This window comes from Panthera onca, chromosome B1 (assembly GCF_046562875.1).
Source record: "Panthera onca isolate mPanOnc1 chromosome B1, mPanOnc1 haplotype 2, whole genome shotgun sequence".
Taxonomy (NCBI): Eukaryota; Metazoa; Chordata; class Mammalia; order Carnivora; family Felidae; genus Panthera; species Panthera onca.
In genome coordinates, this window is record NC_138342.1 from 203,308,062 (window position 1) to 203,320,257 (window position 12,196).

Below are 12,196 nucleotides of genomic sequence, written 5' to 3' on the forward strand. Positions count from 1 at the left end.
ACCGTGACTCGTGGACGGGCACGGTTCTATCTGCACGAAAACCAAGCCGCTCGCTGGCCGCAGGCTGGTGCGAAGGAGGTCGATACTATGGATCGGCTACACAGAGTGGGTCACTTTCTGGCCCCAACAGCAGACTGTCCCTCATTCCTGATGAGTCTGGACCAGGTGGGATGACCCCTGCTGCAGAACTCGCCAGTGACCACGTTCCCAGCCGGCGCCTCTGGAGCACAGGAGCCCAGACCCCCTGCCCAGAAGCCTGAAATTTCCCCGGAGAAGCCCGACTTGAGTTCGGTCTTCTAACGCACACGGAATCTACACATTTTAATTTGTTAAAAAAAAAATTATCTTTAACCTGGGAGGCATTTAAACCACCAAACACATTTACTCCACACCGGTCTTTTCGGAGCCCAGAGCTAAAATTGCAATCCACCGTGTGGACAGGGAAACCACGGGACTGATGGCCACACAGCAAAGCTGCACCCCTAAACCTGGAACCCAGCAAACAGACGTCCCACAGACGTCTGTGTGTGGGGACCTCCTGAACTGTAGTCTCGGTGCCCACCGGACCCCCAGCTCTGGGCAGTGTCTGTCCACCGGTCACCGCCAAGGTAACGCCCACTGTCCACGTAAGGTGGGTGAGCCGTACTGTAGGAACACCATGATAAAAACGTTAATGCTGAAACAAGTAACACGTCCAACACAGAACTGACACCATTAAATGACTGTGTCAGGAAACCGGGACATCAGGGTGGGCAGTGACCCTGCAAAGTGCCCTTCCCAGGACTGCAGGGCCACGAACACTGCTTCCTGGAGCTTCCTTGAGGCCTTTCCATCTGGAAAGCTGCGTCCAGAAAATTCCCAATCAAACCCTTCCATGGCCACAGTCTGTTAACGATGGGCGATTCCTCCATGGACGGACAAGCACGTTAACTCTTTCTCCTGGAGAAGCTGGTATCACCTGAACATCACCAGCCACCTTCATTCTGCTCTTTGTTGTTCTGAGAAACAGACAGTTTACCAAGTAACCAGCAGTGATTCAGTTTTCCTTCTCTGACCCAATGCTTCGTTCTCCCGGCGTCTGACCGCACATGTAACAGAAGCCACGAGAGCAAGAGGAACACAGGATGAAACATGGGACAAGGGCGGCTAGGCCCCAAAGCAGCGTCTCAGGTCCCCAAGTCCACGCAGCTCCACACTGACCTTAAAGCCCTTCCTTTCAGACGCAACAATCCCTAGGTTGCCTGGGTGGCTCAGTTGGTTGAGCGTCCGACTTCAGCTCAGGTCATGATCTCACAGTTCGTGGGTTTGAGCCCCACGTTGGGCTCTGTGCTGACACCCAGGAGCCTGGAGACGGCTTCAGATTCTGTGTCTCCCTTTCTCTGCCCCTCCCCCACTCATGTTCTCTCTTTCAAAATACATACTTCAAAAGCATTAATGTTTAATATAAAGGCTCATTCCTTGCATAAAAAGGCTTACTGAAAGTTCTCATTCATAACTCGGGCAGAGGCCAGCAAGTGAGTGAAACTCAGCCAGGTTTTATTTGGATTAAAAGAGAGAGGGAAGGAGAAAGTCATGAATACTATGCTATTCCAAAATCCACAGTCCAAAGACCACAGTAATATTTAGTAAGAAATATTACACAACTGTTGAAGCATTGCCAAAGTTATCAGGACTCCCTTGGCTCATCTCACCCCGTCAGGCGCACAGCCCAGCACCCCCTCCACGAGGAGCCTGGGGAAGAGACAAAGGGCTTCCCGGGCTGGTCCACGCAGAGCTGAACCTACAACCCAGATCCACACACTCAAGGATGTCCTGTGTGGCAACTCAGTGCACACTCAGGAGACAGGAGCCAGAGCCCTAACTGCTTATGTGGGAAATGCAGAACAGAACAGAAATCAAACCTGGGGAGACTGAATGCACCCATGTGATGGGGCTTCCCCATAAACCCACAGGATGCACACCAGTGGAGACAAGCTCAAAGATGAGGGTTCAGTCTACACTTGTCAGCCAACATAAAACACAGGCGCCAAAGACGACATCATCCAACGGCTTGACCATCTACCTGGGTCCTTGGATTCATGTTGAGGCCACGGAAACAGGGTCTATTAGGTCAGTGCAGATGCCAGCCCCACGACGCACAAGCACGTTAGTAAAAGTGTCACTTACTTGGCTTAGCGTTGGCAACGACCGCCAGGCTCTCAGGTGGGTACACCGGGGGACACCTGTTTTCTCCAGCACCTTCATTATTGCCGTACTCTATTACTTCTACGTGTCCGAGAGGAACACTCCACTTTAACAAATACCTTTGGCTGGTGGACGTCGTGCTGCTGTCCGAGGTGCTGAAACATCGTTATTTCATGGTTAATTACGAGCACAAGTCTTCATACTTTTTATATCCCTTAGTCAGGTGAGTAACATCCACCTATTGAAACATCCTGCTCATGACCTTCTTACCAACAGTTACCACTTGGTTCCATAATGAGGCCTCCCCTTAGATGAGAGGGTAGGAATTCTTCACTGTCTAATCCAGGAAAACGGGAGAACACGAATGCTGATCTCCCAGAGAGCTCTCAGTTTCCCACAAGAGCTTAGAGGGAATGAACTGGAAGACCCCCGATGACTCTTTGAGCAAAGATGCTCGTGGATTCTGGCAAATACTGTTAACAGGGAAACTCTCCTATGTGGACAGAGATATTCTCTGGTCATTTCATTTGAATAAACCTTAAAGTTCCTCGTACTGTTGGTTGTGGCATAAGCATTTTAATAAGATTGAATCATGTCATCATACTCCATGTTTAAAATACTTATTGACTGTGGGGGCAGCTGGGTGGCTCAGTTAGTTGAGCATCCGACTTTGGCCCAGGTCATGATCTTGTGGTTCAGCCTGGAGCTGATTCTCTGTCTTCAGATTCTGTGTCTCCCCCTCTCTCTGCCCCTCCCCTGCTTGTGCTCTGTGTGTCTCTTTCTCTCAAAAGTAAACAAATATTAAAAATATTTTTTACTTATTGGCTGTGTAGAATTTACACACAAAAAAAATCCCATGACCTACATAGACTATTTTCTTCTTTAACGATAAAATGAAGCACGCAGAGAAACATACCAAGCATACTGGTTCAGGTAGGTGGAAAATGCCAGAGCAGACACCTGTGTGACCACCCCCCAGTCCAGGCTATAGGGCTGCCAGCACCCTGAGGCCCTCCATGTGACCAGGAAAACCCCACCCCTCTGAAGCAATCAATGTTCTTACTCCTACTGATAATCAATTTGCTTTCTTTGAGATTTTTTTTTCCCAATCAAAATGTATTTGGGAATAACCAAAATGTCAGACAGCATGCTTTAAACTGAAATCCTTGACCTGATAGGAGTCAGCTGGGACCAAAGCTCCTGGACCTCTCTCTGCTATGAAAGGGTTTGCTTTTCAGCTTGTAGCCCACATGGGAAGGGGGAGAAGGCAAAGTTCAGACGCTGCTAGGAAATGAAAGACTGAGTTCTATGAATTAGATGTGCTTTATATTTAAAAATGAAGAGGTTTGTGAACTTGACCTCAAATTTCTACCCATCCTATTTGAATCAAAAATCTTTGCTTCTGCAGAGGTTTGGGATCTCGATGTTCTGAGGTTATCAGGGGGTCTCCTGGGGCTATTTTAACATCTCAGCCAGAGCAAAGTGGGTCCTCCCTTCACCACCTTCCAGGAGAGTCGCTGATAACACATCAGGGGGGAACTGAACTGTTCCTCTTTACTCACTTTGTAAAAAGGTGTCAAAACTCGGGATCTATGCCACAGCCCAGGCATTATTTTAAAAAATAGACCTGGCAGCTAACACAGCTACATCCATTTTTAAGGATTCATTCGTTTCTTATTCGGCTTGAAATTTTTAAAATTACATACAAATTTCAAAAGAACCAAATGGACGCGGCTCCTTTGGTGGATCACGCACCTGGGCTGCCCACGAGATGCTGCATGATGCCACGTGCGGGGAGGGTGGCCCTCCCACTACATTCAGACAAAGGTTGCTTACGAACAGCAAATACGTTGGGCAAGAAACACCCACATCTGCTCTGTGCTGAGCTGTCTACAAGGTCATCTCACTGTGTGACCTCATCTTTCACGGCGGCACCTCCCGGGCAGGCAGGGGGCGTCTGGGGCAGCCTCGCCCAGAGCCAGTGTGGGGAAAAGGCACTGACTTCACCTGGGAATGGGGGGTGGGGGCGCTTCCTGGGCAGTTAAGCCTGGGAGCCATGCTGCTAACCACGTGCCATTAACTTCCGTGTTGCAGGAAGCAGCACACAGGCTGGGAAGCCAAGAGCAGAAAGGTCTTGCTGGGGAGACACACCCCGCAAGCCTCCCCGGGCGTCCAGACTCGGGACACACCTCACAACGCACGGACGCCACTGGCTGCTCCTTTCTACATGTGGACGAAGGCAGGGACCAGACCACGCCAAACGTGACTGCTTCCAGAGGTCAAAGTGTGGCCACGGCAAATCGAACGATAAAGGCTGAGCCACTGACAGGGACCAAACAAACAGGATTCTTGCCAAAGGGGGTGGTCATTTAAAATTGGTAGATTTCCCAGGGGCGCCTGGGCGGCTCAGTCAGTTAAGCCCCCGACTCTTGGTTTCGGCTCAGGTCACGATCTCACGGTTTCGTGAGTTCAAGCCCCACATCAGCTCTGTGCTGGCAGCACAGAGCCTGCTTGGGATTCTCTCTCTCTCTCTCTCTCTCTCTCTCTCTCTCTCTCTGCCCCTCCCCCACTCATACTGTCTCTGTCTCTCTCAAAATAAATAAACTTTAAAAGAAATAATAATCAATATAAAATAAAATTGGTAGATTTTCCAGCCTTATCTCGTAGCTGCCTCAGATCAAGTGTGGCCAAGGAGGAGCCCTAACTGAGGTGATGGTTACTGGGCAGGACCGTGCCAGGCGCTGAGCTGGAAGTCTGACGATGGTCCTGGGCTGGACCCTCACAGAGGTCCCAGGGGTGGCTGGCTTCCCCACCATATGAGCACGGGTGTGAGGCTCAGCGAGATGGGGTGGTTCCCAATGTCCTGAGAAGGCCGGGCTGGGACGGGGCTGGAACCCAGGCTGTGCAGCGTAAGCCCATAGAGACTCTCCCACCCGGCTGCCCGCTGGGGCCCCACTCAGCCTGTGCTGGGGAGGGCCTAATGCCTGGCTTCCGCTGGGAGGGGAAGGCCTCACTGTCTCCCTGGCCAGTCTCCACGCTGTAAACACACACGGTGGGCGATTTCAAGCAGGCAGTGGTTTGGAAACCGTCTCCCAAGCTCCTGAGCGTGAACAGCAATCCTTCTCAAGCCATGACGAGCTGGCTCAGGATGTCAGCGTGTGTGACTTTATAAAGCACCCAGAGCATTCAATTCAAAACATGCCATTTTACCTCAGTTCCCTTACAATCCACCTCTTCGTGTAACTTCTCAGATTCAACCAGCTACAATATTCTAGGTGTTGGGAGGTTTTTTTGTAATCTTTATTTATTTTTGAGAGAAAGAGAGAGCGAGTGAGCGCAGGGGAGGGGCAGAGAGAGAGCGACACACACACAGAATCTGAAGCAGGCTCCAGGCTCTGAGCTGTCAGCAGAGCCCGACACAGGGCTCGAACTCTCAAGCGGTGAAATCATGACCTGAGCCGAAGTTGGATACTTAACCGACTGAGCCCCCAGGCACCCTGGGAAGCAGTTCTAAAATAAACAAATTTAAGTGTAGGAAATGCTGAAGCACTATACCCTCGTTTCTTCGGTTTCACAGTGAACATAAATGCCTCCAATATAATTATATAAGACGCACTCATCAAAAATGTATTCACAGAGAGGCAGCTAAGGAGAAAAATCTGAGTGAGCAATGATCACAACAAGACTGCAGAATGATTTAGGAGGCAAATAAAAGAAACTCAATGTAGCTTCTGGTTCCAACATTGGCCTTACGTTTAAAGAGAAATAGGCCAAACATCCCTAATCTCCTCCAGCAGTGACCTGGCGACTTAACAATGGACCCCTTTATTATTTTTTTAATTTTTCAAGTGTTTATTCATGCTTTTTAAGAGAGTGACAGAGTGTGAGCAGGGGAGGGGCAGAGAGAGAGAGAAGGAGACAGAATCCAAGGCAGGCTCCAGGCTGTGAGCTGTCAGCACAGAGCCTGACACGGGGCTTTGTCCCTGAGACCATTGTCCCTGAGACCATAACCTGAGCTGACATCGGACGCTTAACGAGCTGAGCCCCCTGGGCACCCCAACACTGCACCCATTTAGCTCTCAGCTTGTTGGGGACCCGACTCTCCGCAAACCCTCGGCTTGATTGGGACCTGGCCCCCCGCAATCCCAGGAGAGGGACGAAGACGTGCACACAGACCAGCGCAGCACGGACGGGAGCGATCATGGAGTCACCCGCTCAGCCGGGACGCGCCCCGCACGCGAGCGTGAAGATACCCTGGTGGCCGCGGCGGACGCTCACCGTGTGCTGACCGTGGCACACACCAACACGTCACTCAGCATGAAGATCCGACGCTCCTTGGTTTTCATGATCTCCCCTCTGTCGTTGTACACGGTTTCGATCATATCGTCAGACCGCACGAGGTACCGATTCCCACTGCTGAGAAGCTGAACATTCAAGGTCACGCTCGACACGGTTCCCACAATCAAGTTCATCAAAAGAAGAAAACAGGTGAGCAAAAGTCTTGCAAGATACAGGCATATAGAGTGTCAACGTTTACAGATTTTTCTCACGGAGAGTCCATGTAATTTCAAGGCAAGCACGCTTCATATGTATGCTATTAAGAATTCAGAAAGTGGCTTTTTTTTTAAGCTAAATAGTTGTATGGCCAGCATCTGCAGTTATCCTGAACAGCGAGAGGAGACTAACCCTGTCCTCGTAAACACAATGCCTCCGGCAAGGAGGGCTCATTGGTTTCCACCCGGCGCTCATCATATTCCCTTCTCCTTAGATGACGTGCCCGAGTGCCTGCTCCATTCCTCACACACCGCCGTCCACACCTGGCCACCACTCTGTTCTTTACAACACCGCACAGCCGAGAGTACTTACGAGTGCAATGCTACTTGGTCTTACTCTTCCCAGGGTAACAATTATGGAAACATCTTTGCTTCTCGTGATTCCCCACATTTTATTTCATTGAGCCAAACACGACACCCTTGGTCTTCGGAGACATGCTTTGTATTAATTAGTAAACTGAAGTAAGTCACACAGAAGTCGGACTTCTTGCAACAATTCAGCCCAAAAGGACATCTGGAACCCTCAGCCCAGATGATCAGTAGCGTGTCTGGATTGTAAATCTGCAGCGGCCGAGCTCACCGCCTACCTATTCTTGACGTGCTCACAGGGTAACGGGGCTGTGAGCACAGGTACGGAATCGGTAGTGAGCGACACGGCTCTGCCTCCTCGTCCGCCTGGGCCCACTCTGTGCTGCACGGGTTTGCAAACGCTGTGACCACAAGCGGGCATGACTCTCAACCACGCAAACTGTCATTTAATGCAATTTTTGGCTCATAGAAATTCCCATACAAATCACTTAGAAAATCAGGAAAACCCGTTCCTTAAAACGTAATAAAGTTCTCGTAGTTAAACTACTGAGTGTCACTTTGTGCTCAGAAATTACCCCTAATGACAAAAACAAAAGGTGACATTAGCAACGATACATATGATAGATAACTATCTATCTATCTATCTATTGACAGCTCCTGTCAATAACTTCTTCCGGGGGCCAGAGCCATGCATAGCTATGGAAAAGCCCACCTAAAACCAGCTTAGTGTCGCAGGAAAAGGAGTTGTGAACGTAAAGAGGAAACAGAGCTCTGCCCAGGAGCTGCTTTCCTGCCATATTTTGGCCCGTTTCCATGATGAACACAGCTTAGGACATACACAGAAGGGTGCAGGTGAGAACGTAAGCAACACTTCCTGATTTTATCATGACCATCCAAAAGGAAATACTGCATTCTGGCAACAGATTCAGCTACAAGAGCTGATGAAAACCGCCATGGCGGTCCCGGACCCGTCTGCGGGTCTAATGACCGTGGGAGCCCCTTCCCCAAGAAAATGTGCCACGACCCGCCTGACGCTCCCCACCGGCTTCCAGACCAGGGCTCTGGGCCACGGCGTCACTGCAAAGCGTCCACGAGATTAGTAGCAAGCAGGTGACATACGGGTGGCTCATTAGTACAAAGCAAACCGAACACCAGCCCAGACCGGGACGCCTCGGGCAACCTTGTTCAGGTATCGCTCGTTTATGGCTTTGGCCACGTGCTTGATCTCACAGCGCTGGTCAGCGTCCCTCTTCCTCTCGTTGAGCTTCTCCGCCAACGTCTCCAGCTCCGTCAGCGCCATCTGAAGGGGCAGCCGGTCAGGGTGCCCTTTGGACGTGTTCTTCAGCATGTCCTTGGGGAGAAGAAACACGGTGAACAGGGGGCACGTGCTTGCTGGTGCGGAGGCGCAGACGGCTGCACAGGCATGCGTCCGGCCAACACCCACGTGGCGCACGAACCGGCAGCGCTCGGGCTACTTGTGGGGAGGAATAGAATGAGCACGGCGGCCAGGATGGTAAGCTAGCTGACTCACGGTTTGGCTGAACACCAGAGCGGCTCCTTGTGCAAAAACAAACTCACTCAGTGGCTTTGCTGATGGAGGAAGCCAGCGTTTTCCAATAACAGGCACACCACATCTCGGAAACGTCCCGTGCCCGGCAGCGGTGTTCAAGGCCAGGCCTAGACCATTTCCCTCTGGCGGAGCCGGACCAAGGGAGCCCGGCCCCACGCATGGCTCCAGCTGCTGTGTTTCAACAGGTCCGTTCCCGAACGCCAAGTGGGCACGGCTGCTGGGGCGCCTCGGGCCGCAGCCCCGGCTTCCCCGCACACGGCAGGGCCTCGCCCCACCCCGGGCGCCCCACCTCTGCCAGAAACCTCTGTCCGTGCCTGCAGGGCCACAAAGGGACGAGCAGGCTGCAGGAGGGATGTGCGGCAGGGAGTGACGTGGTCACCAACAGAATGACGTCACGTGGGTCAAACACGGGGGACGCTCTCAAGAGTGACATCTAAGTGACAGTCCTGACGTCGCCACCTCGATTCCACACAGGCCCTTCCGCGTTCCAGCTGCCACAGACGACGTGCTGACCTCTGCTGGGGGTGGCAGACGCGTGCGGACGCGCCCCCCCTCGGGCCAGCCTGGCCCTCCACTCAGCCTCCCCATGCTAACACCTGCTTAACCCGAGCTCGAACTCAATGGCACCCTCGTCTGCTAAACCTGCTTTTCGTTTTCTATCGGGAAAACACAAAGCACCGCACAAATGATGAAATACTTCTGGTCTGAACGAACACTGTATACTGAGCTGCGATACATCTGTGCCCCCGTGAGTCACATCAAATCCTGGCAAGGGAAGTCGACAGTCTCACGATGGGTTCTGGCTCCACCGTCACCTGCTGGCAGCATCTACCTGCTATCTGAGCGCCATCAGGACAAGCAGCAGGGAGGACCCGCCAGACGCCGGGACAGAACCACGTGAGGGAAGAGGGGAGTCTGTTGTTCTCTCCGGACTGTTACTTATTTGGGGACAACGCAGGACAGGAGACAGGAGCGGGATACAGCGAGACGAATTCCAGGAGGACCACGTGTCGGAACCCGCAGGCCCAGGAGAGCGGGGAAGGTTCAGGGAAGGCTGCGGGGTCCTGGCGCCACAGGGGCCCGGGCACAGGAGAGCCAGGGATCAGCACACAGACAAGGAGGGCAGGGTGCTGACGGGTCACAGGAGGGGAAGGAAGCACGCCAGTCACCAGGCCGTCCCTCCCCGCGCACTGACAGTTCAGGAGGGAGGGAGGGCACTGTCCTCCAGCTCCTGGGAGCTGGGTCTCCGGGCGCCCCCACGCAGCCCTCTCAGGTGCACAAACTTCACCCCGTCCGGCTCCTGCTGTGCATCTTCCTAAGTAACCCGGACCCTCCCTGAGCCACCCCAGAGTGAACCCTGAGGGACAGAGGGCGGGCCACCAGGGAGCCCGCTCACACGTCTGGAGACATCTCGGGTGAGTCTCCCGGGTGCCCAGGTAGGACGGGGAGGGGTGGGGGAGGAACACCACAGCCCCAGGAAACAAGGGCGGGGGGGACAGCAACACGCCGCCTTTTGTTAAGGGCACTGCTCTTAGACAAAAATCAGAGCAACGTCACCCAGGACCATGTCCTTGCTCTCAAGCAGTACGAGGCTCAGAGCTTGTCCTGAGATGCTTTTGTTCTCTTGCCCACGGCCTTCTCACCCTTCTGGAAAAATTGATTTTGGTAAAACCCTGGGCCAAAGGTTTGCCGTCATTTATTAACGGCTAACCAAAAGCCGACAAGCCAGACTGCAGACTGCGTCCGACTTTAATTAACTAAGGACAAAACGCTACTCACGAGCGAGGTGTGACGACCCGACAGTACCTCGGCGTACGCGGTAAATGCGGGCAACCGGCCATCACTTAGCAGCACGTCACTAAGCGCGGTCTGCCCAAGCACTCGAACATACACCGCACGGGTTACAAGTGCTTCCGTCTTTGCTCTTGGCGCCTGGGTCGTGACCTACCGACCGCCAGCACCTGTGGCCCGGGAGGCTGGTCCCCGTCTAGCTAAACAAGGAGCTAACTGGTTTCTGGATGTGACACCTTTCTTCCTCACCACCCTCTGCCACCCTCTGCGGTGGACGGACGCAGGCCTGGAGCCTCACGTTCGGAGAGCCTGGCAAATACTTGTCGACTGGAGGAATAAAACGCGTTTCCTGGATATTCTGATCTCAGGGGGAAATCAGCGGGCTTTTGTTATTAACATTCTGACCCAGGCGTTTGGAAACCAGACACCTGATCTAACACTTTCGTGTGACTGGACACGCGCCGGGAAACACAAGTGGAAAAGGGAGAAAGACGAGAGTAACCACAGAAGCAGCCGATGTTCACGTTTCACGTCTGTACCTTTTTCTTCCTATTTTCACGACTCCTCTGCGTAAAAGGAGTCGGTAAGCCGGGCAAAGCTGCCCGACGTCCTCAGGAGGGCAAGCTGAGGGATCTAAGAGACCCAACGCCGCAGGGGCCAGTGGGACCGTCCTCAGAAATGCCATTTTCAGGCAGTTCCGGGAGGTGGGTGCAGAGCGCCCCCGGTCGCGGGGTCACGGGCTTTGGAGTGGACAAGGGGTACACACGGACAGTGCATCACACGGGAGCGGGCCGGGCTTCCCCAAACGGTATTTCGTACCCCCGCTCGGAACCAGTCCTGTCAGAAACAACACATGTACTAGTCTGAATAGCGTTAGTCTGAACAACGGGGAAGGTCCGCTGGGAAACCTCTTCTCCGGGGAACCTCCCGCTCCCTGGACCGTCTGTGCACCAAGCTCACGGCCGGCACGGTCGGTCTGAGTCTCCACTCAGTCTCCTGAGCCTGCGCCCGCCCCCAGGGCACAGAGGATGGGACGTTTTCCCCGCAACCCTGGACCCGACCCTGACTTGGCAGAGGGAGCGGATTCCTCTCCGCCCCGGGGAATCCGGCCACCTCCACCCGCGCACGAGAGCGCGGGTGGGGCCCGGGGCCGTGTCCACGCTCGCTCGGGGTCCCTGCCCACGACCCCGCGTGCCCTCACCTGCAGCAGGAGGATGAACTGCGGGAACCTCTGTATGGGCTTCATCATCAGGCTGTAGAGTGTGATGCGGTCGGGGCTGCTTTCCTGGCACTGCTGTGAGGAGAGGCCTCGATGACCCGAGCTGCTCCCGACACCGGGGCCGCCCTCCCGCCCGACACAGACGCCTCGGCAGGGCGCACGCCCCGACCTCACGACCCCCCGACGCCTCGCACGCCAGCACAGGCGAGCCCCTGTGCTTTAGGTCTGAGCCGGCCGGGGCTGGATTCCCGGCTGAAATCTCCCATTGTATCATCCGCTGCTTTCAGGGCCACCTCTGGGGGCGCCAGGGGGGCTCAGTAGGTTAAGCTCAGGTCATGATCCCACTGTTTTGTGAGTTCGAGCCCTGCATCTTTGCTGAGCATACAGCCTGCTTGGGATCCTCTCTCTCTCTTCCTGCCCCTCCCCCTCCAAAATAAATAAACTTTAAAAGAAATAAAAAAAAAAAAAAAAAAAAAGAGCCACCTCTGATGCCAGGCAGCATTTATCGTTTACCAATTCATTTAATCCTCTAAGTGCTGAGTTAGTTTCTGGGACCCTACAATCACCGGA

At 53.5% G+C, this 12,196-nt stretch overlaps 1 protein-coding gene across 4 annotated transcripts in view; it reads right to left on the reverse strand.

The window, feature by feature from the left end:
• Positions 1 to 12,196, reverse strand: part of ARHGEF10 (Rho guanine nucleotide exchange factor 10) — a 101,725-nt gene that overhangs the window by 30,058 nt on the left and 59,471 nt on the right. For 2 of the 4 annotated variants that reach the window (XM_078445221.2, XM_078445219.2), the window contains 4 exons: positions 11,609 to 11,698; positions 8,227 to 8,397; positions 6,463 to 6,608; positions 2,167 to 2,339 (listed from right to left, as the gene is read on the reverse strand). In XM_078445221.2, the coding sequence (XP_078301347.1) occupies positions 2,167 to 2,339; positions 6,463 to 6,608; positions 8,227 to 8,397; positions 11,609 to 11,698 (580 nt within the window). Of the gene's footprint in view, positions 1 to 2,166; positions 2,340 to 6,462; positions 6,609 to 8,226; positions 8,398 to 11,608; positions 11,702 to 12,196 lie in introns of all 4 variants that reach the window. The other 2 variants (XM_078445220.2, XM_078445218.2) reach the window with 1 other exon arrangement.